The 10,565-nt window shown below is 41.5% G+C and overlaps 1 protein-coding gene across 1 annotated transcript; it reads left to right on the top strand.

The window, feature by feature from the left end:
• The first annotated feature begins 6,202 nt into the window (after positions 1–6,202).
• Positions 6,203–10,211, top strand: LOC131235109 (casparian strip membrane protein 2-like). The gene is made up of 3 exons (XM_058232237.1): positions 6,203–6,514; positions 7,769–7,892; positions 9,769–10,211. The coding sequence occupies exons 1-3, from the start codon at positions 6,222–6,224 to the stop codon at positions 9,982–9,984; spliced, it is 633 nt and encodes a 210-aa protein (XP_058088220.1). The 5' UTR covers positions 6,203–6,221; the 3' UTR covers positions 9,985–10,211.
• Positions 10,212–10,565: the final 354 nt, after the last annotated feature.

Here is a 10,565-nt window from a genome sequence, read left to right as displayed (position 1 = left end):
AAGTGACGTCACCAAGTTTTGTAAGCCAACCGCGGTGTATGTGTTGTATAACACCATCCATCCATTTGAAGAAATCATTTTAGAGCATGAGCTAAAAACCAAAGTAGATCCATATCTTAAGTGAACCCCACTGTAGAAAACAGTGGAAATAGTGACGCCAATCGTTAATTCATTCTTAGGCCCACCATGATATTTATTTGATCTTAAACTTGTTTATGAGTTTAGGGTTTAGGGTTTAGGGCATAGATGAAGGGAAAACACAAATATCATCTTGATCGAAAACTTTTGTGGCCTTCAAGAAGTTTTTAATGGTAGGCGTTAAATCCCGACTATTTTCTATCATGGGGTCCACTTAATCTTTGGATTTGCATCAATCTTTGTTTCATGCTTTGAAATGGTCTCTCAAAATGGATGGACAGTGTGGATACAACACATACATCATGGTGGGGCCTAAATAGCTTGTTGACGTCACTTCATACCGAGATTGCTACTCAACCAGTACGTAGGTAATTGGCTTCCGTCCGGGGATATAGACCGGGGGATAGGACGCAATCCATGTCTCTTATCAAATTGAGTAAACTCAATTGGGGCCACCTTAAATGTATGTGGTCTATCTACGATGTCCATCAGCATTTCCATCTAATTTAAGGGGTTGATTACAAAATTGAAGCATATCCAAAGATCAAGTGGATCATAACAGTGGAAATAGTGGGGATAACGATTTCCACTGTTGAAACCTTTCTAGGCCCACAATGATGTTTGTTTGTCATCTAACCTATTCATAAGATCATATAGACATGGCTGAAGGGAAAACACAAATATAAGTTTGATCCAAAACTTTTGTGGCCCCTAAGAATTTTTCAACGATAGACGTTCAATTCAACCGTTTCCTGTGGTGTGGTCCATTTGAACATTTTATATGCCTCTAAGCTCAAGCCCTAAAATTATCTGGTAAAATGAATGGACAAATTGGATAGAATACATAAATTATGGTGGACTTCACACAATTTACTCAGTGCACTAAGCGTAGTGAGTAACTATGCAATCCGTGCCCACAGAACTTATTGTTTGGGAATAGAGAGGGGGGTAGAATGCAATCGAAGAGTTACTTAATACGATCATACTAAATAAACTCAATTGGGCCCACCTTTTATATATATATATATATATATATATATATATATATATATATATTTGTCCGTCCATTTTTCCATCTAATTTAAGGAGTTGAACCCAAAATTGGAGTGTATCTAAATATCAAGTGGATTATACTACAGTAAACAATGGGGATAATGATTTCCACCCGTGAAACCTTATTATGCCCCACGGTGACGTTTATTTGTCATCCAACCCGTTCATAAGATCATAGAGACATGGATGAAGGGACAAGACAGATATAAGCTTGATCTAAAACTTTTGTAGCCCCCAAGAAATTTTCAATGGTAGACATTCAATTCAACTTTTTCCTTCGGTGTGGTCTATTTTATCAGTTTATATGCTCAATTTTTGGGCTCAACCCCTAAAATTATCTGGTAAAATGGATGGACTAAGCGGATAAAATATATAAATGACGGTGGACCCCACAGAGTTTAGTTGCCATAGGATAAGATTAATGCCATCCTTTGTTGGTAATACGGTGGTACATAGAATGAATATACCCACCATCATTTGAAATTAATGAGAATAACATACATGTGTTATATCTAAACTGTTCATTTGTTTCGTAACCTCATTTTATGGTATGGGTCTAAAAATGAGGTAGATCCAAAACTTATGTGGCCCCCAAAGAAGTTTTCAACAGTAAGTATTCAATCCCCGCTGCTTTCTATGGTGGGGTCCACTTGAGCTTTAGATTTACTTGATTTTTTGGCTCATGCTCTAAAATAATCTCGAAAAATGAGTGGATAGTGTGTATATAGCCCACACATCATGGTGGGACCTACACAACTTGCTAACATTGAGTGAAATTGGCACGGACCAATGCAATTCTATTTAACCTAATTCCAACTTTTCAATTCTTCCCAAACATGGAGTGAAATTGGCACGGGACCACATAAATCCCATCCCACCTAATCCCTTATAATCCCACTGCCCAAACACGCCCTAAGCTCACTACACAATCGGCGTCCCGCTCACTGCTTTGGAAGATGGATCCACTGCCACTTGGACCAGCATCGTCTACAACACCTGAGGGTCTGCATAAGTTTTGGTACCCTTTCCTATTTCCTATGGTGTGGTCCACCCGAGATTTGAATCTGCATAATTTTTGGTACCCTTTCCTAAAATGGTGTGGAGAAATGGATGGATGGCATGGATATACAACAAATCATCAACATGGCCCCTAGGATGTGTACAACACCCACTATGTTATTACTAGGTAACACCTAATTCCCTCTCATGGGAAGCTTCCATGAGCTCAACCTCAGAGTACCTTTTACCAGATGAGGAATCTCCCATCTATGAATTGATGGCCAAAAATCAGATTTTTAAATAATATTAAACCTCTTGTTATAAGACACTTGTTTGATGACTAAGATTGTCCAATATTTACATTTTCTTATTGTTTAACATATGCCCACTGATATCATAATAAGATAACCAAAAAAGTGATATTTTTAGCAAAATTTGAGTGATTTTTAGGTGCGGGTCTCTACTCATGGCTCAGTAGTAAACTGACAAGAGTTTCAACACAAATGTCAAGGTTTGAGTACTCATTGTGGTTAGAGCTGTACACGGTTTGAACTGAGTCGAGCTTGGCACGGCTTGGCTCGGCCCGGCTAGTAACAAATCCCAGCTTGAATTCAGCTCAGCTTAGTCCTTGGGCCTAACGGGCCAGCTCAGCTCGGTTTGGTCATCAACTTGGGCCAATTTGAGCCAAGTTTGATCCTATGCAATATTTTCTCAAACACATAGAATGCACTTTCAATTTCTCACGTGATAAAAAGTAGCAGCAATTTACAGGTATTTCATCAAATACTTGGTAGGCAGTATCAAAATCAAGATATGAAGATAGTTTTATAATGTAAATTTTTATTTTTTTATTTTTAGTGATTTGTTTCATATTCACATCTTCCTCGCCACCAACCAATCTTGTAGAGAATGTATACACCCAAAACAACACTTCGTTGAGTCATTTCATCAATTACTCAATGATCATCATCAATATCAAAATAACCGAGTCACCGAATTGATTCAATTCAAGTTGAGGTTTGATTCAAGTTGAGTCGAGGTCGGACAAGGTCTAACTCGACTCGAAATTTCGTCGAACACCAAAACTCAGTCTAAATCCAATTTTGACTCGTGTGAAGCGGGCCGACAAAGCTAACTCAACTTGTGTACAACTCTAAGCAGCGTCTGTGGGTGGGTGTGAGTGTACGTAAAAAATTAAAAAAAACAATAAATGATTTTTAGGTGTGATCGTGTTTCACCTATCCCACTCGGCCAAAGTATCCTTTCTCCCTTGGCATCACCATGGCTCCAAATTGCACTAGCATGCCTTGCCTGTAGAATAGCAACTTGGGCATGGGTCAACTCAAACCTGATCGACCCAACCCTAGTTAGGGTCAAGTTGTCGGGGTCCTTGGGTTGAGTCAGGGTTGTTAAAATCCAACCAAATTTGAAATGAGGCTGGGTTTAGGTCAAGCAAATGTTATGTGTTTATGGTGGAAGAATAAATTTTCTCCCAAAAACCAGCTCTCATTAGGACTCACGAGAGTCCTTTGAAAACCCATCCCACGTTATATGGAATCCAATTTAGGCCACTTGAAACCCTTTTTCCAGCTTAAGATAGAGGGTTGGGCAAAAATCATTCAACTTAAGGTGGACCATAGAGAAAAGGAAGGGTTGGAGTCTCTCCCACGTTATTGTGACCCACCTCAGTTTAGATGGGCTGATCTATGTATCCCTAGGTTTTCTTGAGGTGACACATCTAGTCGATGGAGTAGATGTTGTGCAGATATTGCATGTAATGAATTCTCCAGATGGAGCATAGAGCAATTCTAACATGTTTTGAGTTGGGCACCTCAGGTGGAATTTTGTCAGCTTGGGCTGTGAGTTAAGTTCTCTTAAACCTAGGTCAAGCTTATTGACCGTTGAACCTCAATCCATTCCTACCCGAGCCCATTGCACCCCACATTAGTGCCAGGATTACTTTGATTGAGTGATCCTGACCATTGCTCACTGACAAAAAATAAAAAAATAAAAAATGCCCTGTCCAAATTGATATAATGGGAAAGGCTCAACCGTTGATCCAGATCGTCTATCTTGTAGGCACCACCTCTAGCTAACCATAGCCGTCATCTGGGTGCACAGGATACGCCCATTGACCATTTTCCTAAATTAATAGTGATTATTCATCCACCGTCCACGTGGCATATGTGCAAATTAATCCAGATTGACCAAATCGGGGGATCCAACGGTGATGGGCATATCTTCAAAATTCTACCGATTGGACGATCTTAATCATCTGAGATCAGCTTTTGAGTTCGCATCATCGACCATTTTCTAGACCATCTATCGGATGGTTATGTGATGGAGAGGATATTGTCCATTTGCAATTGGGCCCACAATTTTGACGGTCAGGATAGAGTTACATCTCTGGAATATTAGTGTGGTGGAGCCATCAGCATTTAGGAACGGTGAAAAACGCACGCTGGAGTCTCCAACAAAGAAATTTGCATACTGTGGGCCCAACCACGATGTATGTGTTCTATCCATGCCGTCCATCCATTCTTTCTAGATCATTGTAGGGCAAAAAAATAAAACTGAGGCGGATCCAAATCTCAGGTGGACCACGCTGTAGGAAACAGTGGTGATTGAATTTCCACCATTAAAAGCTTCTAGGTGGCCACAAAAGTTTTGGATTAAGCTGAATTTTGTGTTTTCCCTTAATTTAAGTCTATGTAACCTTATCAACAGGTTGGATGGGAATTAAACATCACGGTGGACGCTAGGAAGTTTTTAACGGTGAGCATTCAATCACCACTGTTTTCTTGTGGCTCGATCCGTTTCATTTTTGGTCTCATGCCCCAAAATGATCTCGAAAAATGGATGGACGGTGTGGATGCGACACATACATCATGTTGGACCCACAGAACGCCGAGCAGTAGCGACGGTCAGCATGCAATCCTCGTCCAAGAAGCAGCCTAAAAAATGCCGGTAACTTGCAGGAGTGCTCCATGTTTCGCACATTGTGACTACAATTCGTAATCAGAACCGTTCAATCGTTGAAAAAATTATCGAAAATGCATTTAGAAAAATATCTGCCAGTAATGAGATCCGTGGGCCCCACCATGAACCGTCAAGTGGACAGATAAAGAAAAATGGCAAGAAAATACATTAAATGAGAAAAAAGTTAAATTGTATAAGAATGACTGTTAGAAATGTACATTTCCCCACCACAGTCCATCCATAGTGGGACCTACAGGATGAATGGTTCAGATCATCGAGAATGGGCCAATCAAAGTCCCAAGGACTGAACTGAGTACCATATTAGGTAGTCCTAAGGAACACTAAACGAGCCCTACAAACCCAGCTTCTTGCAAATGGAGTAAGTTAACAACAACTCTCTTCCTACTCCCTAAGCTGTGCAACAACCCAACTTTCAGTACCTTATTCCAGTGCATCCCGCAATGAATCAATCATGGTTCATCGTGCTGTACACTACATATGTCTGAATATCCAGTGAATCTGGACCGTCCAACTAGTGGGCCTTACAACAGCTAGAATAACACTAGCATTTTCTTAATACACCATCAGCTTACTAATATGGATTCTTGACAATTTTTTGTCACCACCGTCCATTTAAAGCCAACGAATTGACAGCTCAGATTGCATCTCTGACGTGGTCAATCTACCTGGGTCATCTACTACAATAGGGCCCACCACTTTTTATATCCTGCACCACCATCTGCACTCGCAACGAACCGTGAAGCATTCATCGCGACAATGATCAGATGGGCCACAAAGTAAAATAACTAACTTCTCATTATACTAATCCTCCATTAACTAAAATTAAACAATTTACACCCCCAACTTTTGATAACACACACCCTTTATTTTCCTGCAATGTGTACACAAAAGGGGTGTAACTATTAAAAAAAGGGTGTATACATTTCCATAACTAAATCTCTCTTCCATTCTCTCTATATAAGACCTTCACATGAATGCTTTTCATCCATCCATCTCTCTCTCTCTCTCTCTCTCTCTCTCTCTCCAATACAATGTCTTCCTCGGCGACGATCGCCATACCGGCCGACTCGACTGCCGCCGAAAACAAAGGGAAGCCGGCCAACGTAGCGCCGGCTCCGGCAGTTCCACCAGCGGCGGCGAAGAAAGTGACGACGAAAGGAGGATGGAAGAAAGGCATTGCCGTTTTCGACTTCCTTCTACGGTTGCTTGCGGTCGCAGCCGCTCTCGCCGCCACTACTACCATGGGGACCACCGACCAGACTCTCCCTTTCTTCACTCAGTTCTTTCAGTTCCGAGCTAGCTACGACGATCTCCCCGCTTTAACGTGAGTATACTCTCATTTAAGTTGGTCCCACCATGTATATGCATTGGTCGAAAATTAGGCTCGTCCATCAGGTGGGCCACACAGATCAATGGTGTATGTTGACTGCTCTGATTTTTGGAGTGTGCCCATGCTCAGTTCTTCTAGTTCTAAGTTAGTTACAACCTTAGGTGGGCCCCACCATGAGCTGTGCATTGGGGAAACGGATTGGCTACTCCCAATGTATGTGTTTGCGGTCCATCTATTTTATTAGATCATTTTAGGGTATGAGACCAAAAATGAGGTATATCCCAGTATCAAGTAGATCACATTACAGGAAACAGTTTTGAATGAATGTTGACCATTAAAAACTTTTTGGGCCAATTTGATCTTTGTTTTCTCGCTTCATCTCGGTCTGTATGACCTAATCAACAGATTGGATGTCAAATAAAAAGTACGGTTGGCCTTAGGAGGATTTTAATGGTGGATATCCAATCAGTATTGTTTTCATATCGTGTGGTCCACCTGATATTTATATCATTCTTATTTTTGGTCTCAACCTCTAAAATGATTTTAAAAATGGATGAACGGCATGGATGAAACACATACATCATGGTGGGGCCCACAGTGCACCGACCATCAGCCATTGGCCGGTGGCATGGGGGAGTAGCCAATATGATTCCGTGCATTGGCTCCATAATCAGGTTGGTCTAGACATCAGGTGGGCCACACATGTTGAATAAATGGACAGTTGGGCTAAAAAGAAAAAGACCAACGGTCCATTTTCCACTGATTCAATATGCATGTGTGGCCCACCGGTCATCGGATCCGTTTTGATTTTCAATGAATGGCACATACTCAGCGTGGCCCACTTGATAAGCCGCATGGATCTTGCACCCATCTGGTAATTGCAGGATTACAATCATATTCCCCAAAACTCCTCCCCACCTCTGGAATGGGCCATTGTCCGAAAATCACAACCATTTAAAGGATTTAGAAATTGCCAAAGGTATAATTTTAGTATTAGACATTCCAAGTGGTGGCCCAGTGATTGGATGGTTCGGATCGCCACGTAAGTGCATTGATTGGACTATATGGATAGTTCATACTTCACAGGCTACACTGTAGTGAATGTTAATTTTGGAACTTTAAGGTCATTTCATCAAATATGAAGAGTATATGAAAATAACAAAAATGGCCTTTCTGTTTTCTAAATGACAAAAATAGCCCTTGAATAATTAAAATATATTAAGAACCTTAATCTTTCAATTCATGCAGGTTTTTTGTGATCGCCAACGCCATAGTGAGTGGTTACCTCGTGCTCTCCCTGCCATTCTCCATCATCACGATCGTCCGTCCACATACCGTGGGCCCACGGCTCCTATTGCTTGTTTTTGACACAGTAAGCATGAGATCTTTTTAGATCATTAATAAGGTTTTATTGGCAATATTTCCTACCATTGGACGTTATTTTTGTCAATTTTGAAAATGTCGATTTGTTCCCGAAATGGCTGTAACAATTGTATTGCAATTTGCAAAATAACACCTTCTTTTGAGTATTTACCCATTAATTCCCAGAATGTCCACTTTCAAAATTGACAACTTTACCATCTATAGCATTTATCGTATCACCCTCAAAACTTTAGTCAAACTTATTGAAATAACCTTAAACTTATACTATTTCTCTGATGGGATTTTAGCGGGAGATTTTCCGATTTGCACGTTTTTCCGACGATATTATGACGAATCTTGTAGAAAATAAAACATTAAAAATCTTTATTATATACTGATAAATAATTTTAAAATTATAAATATGTGCAAAAAGAATTTTCAACATTGGAATACTGTTCTGTGAAAATATCACGGAATTTCAAAATCTAGGCTGTATCTGTCTCAAGGATTCTGGTAATTCCTCAAATGACCCTATGTGGGGCTATCAGTTGCCAGGTGGACCATCAGTCTGTGGGCCCAGTCCACAACTGTCTGGGCCTGGGCCTGGACCTCTTTTTTGACCCGAAATAAACATGCTTGGGCTCGACCGAAATAGCCCTATGTAAGCCGGGCATCGAGTCGAGTCAGACCGAGTTAGGGCTGACCCGACTCAACCTGGTCTTGAAATAGACATGACCCTAACTGGACCCAACTCGGTACCGAGTCTAGCATGCCCTCTCCCGATCTGAGTATGGGTTTGGCCTGGACTAACTCGGACCGAGTCCGACCTGATCACAAGTACCGAGTCAGGTCGGGTACAGTAGGTATCATGCTGAAATCACAGCTCAAAACCTAAGTGCACCGTCTGAAATTGCAGCCTCTTCATAAGCTACATGGCATCTCGGATATGAAACATCAGATCTGGTTTATTTATTTTTAGTCGGGTTTCGAATTGAGTCAAGTCAGTACCAAGTCAAATTTTAGGTCAAGTCGAGTTACTGGGTGACCCGAACTTGACTCGGTTTGAGTTCGAATTGGACGAAGTCCACTCGGTTCAGATCGACTCACCCTCTCGGTTTGGGTCGAGTCGGGTCTAAACGGGTCAGATGAGTCCAGTCTGCCAAGTAGAGTCGTCCCATGCCTGATATACCCCAATGAATGGTTTGGATGGTATATAAAAATCATGGTCAGCTCCAGTAAGGTTTCAACGGTGGACATTTCTGCTCTCACTGTTTCGTTGGTGTGGCCCACCTGACTGTCGGATCTGCCTGATTGTTACGATCATGTCCTATTGTGCTCTTTCAAAACAGATGAACAGAGTGGATTTGTCATGGACATCTCTGCAGGGCCCCACACGGCCCAGGCACAAGTATATCTCTGTGCCCTAGGTCACAGGCAATCCGCTTCCTTGTCTCATGGATTCCAGTAATTCCTCAAATGACCCCGTGTAGGGCTCTCAGTTGCAGGGTGGGCCATCAGGCTATGATCCAAGTCCACAACTGTCCGAGCCTGGGCCTGATTTTCGACCCGAAATAAACGTGAATACCACAACTTTTTCTATTCAAGATGCGGCCGGAGCCTCAATACAGGCGCATCCACATCCTACATGAGCAGTGGGCCATATTGGGCTAACCTCAGCCCTTTAGTAGCTATCATGGGTAATTATCGGTCCTGATTTCAGGCAAATGGGCTAAGCCCATGCATGAATGTGGGGACCTAAGAATCAACACCTTGGGCTTGGGCCCACCGCCCATTTGGCCTATTTAGTATTCTATTCATTTAACTCTCAAAAAAACCCATTATCTGATACATCACAAAAATGTCCATCCACATATTGAAAATTGCAGGTGATGGTTGCCCTATCATCCGCTGCAGCTTCCTCAGCCGCGGCGATCGTTTACCTGGCCCACACTGGGAATTCCAAAGCGAACTGGATCGCAATTTGCCAACAATTCAATGACTTTTGTCAGCGAATCAGCGGCGCTGTGGTCGCATCTTTCGTCACAGCCATTGTCTTCATGCTGTTGGTCGTGATGTCGGCTTTAGCGCTCCGAAAGCCTTAAAGTGGGCCCATGTCCATGATCCAATACTTGAACTTCATGGGCCCATGTCCATGATCCAATACTTGAATTTCATGGTGTTGTTGTCTTTTTTCTCTTTCTTTGTGGTGTAAAGTGGGGCATTGCATTGAATGGTTTGGATTTCATGTTTTACAATGCAATCACAAAACTGTTGTGGTGTGAATGTGTAGTTTCCTGTAGGTCTATTGGGCAAATGCAATGGAAATCATGTGTTTTACTTGTCTTCTTTGTATGATCTTCTCTATATTACTACTAAAATGCTATGTACGTGGAAACTAACATCATGGTGTGAATATGCTATATATGGATGTATGGCAGTTGTAAGTGTGGGATGTGTGCATGGAAATCTAGACCATCCAAATTTTAAGCCCTATTTTTGGTGGGTCATAGCCCAAAACTTACACTGATCAGATTATCTAATCCATATGATTCCACTTATAAATTCTTGACTATTTTATTGTTAATCAAATTTTTGATATCCATTTGATGGATGGTTAGGATTATTTGGACAATTTAATATTTGGACCATTGGTGTACCTTGGTTATAGAATTAATCTGACACC

This window comes from Magnolia sinica, chromosome 19 (assembly GCF_029962835.1).
Source record: "Magnolia sinica isolate HGM2019 chromosome 19, MsV1, whole genome shotgun sequence".
Taxonomy (NCBI): Eukaryota; Viridiplantae; Streptophyta; class Magnoliopsida; order Magnoliales; family Magnoliaceae; genus Magnolia; species Magnolia sinica.
This window is presented reverse-complemented; position numbering and strand designations above follow the sequence as displayed.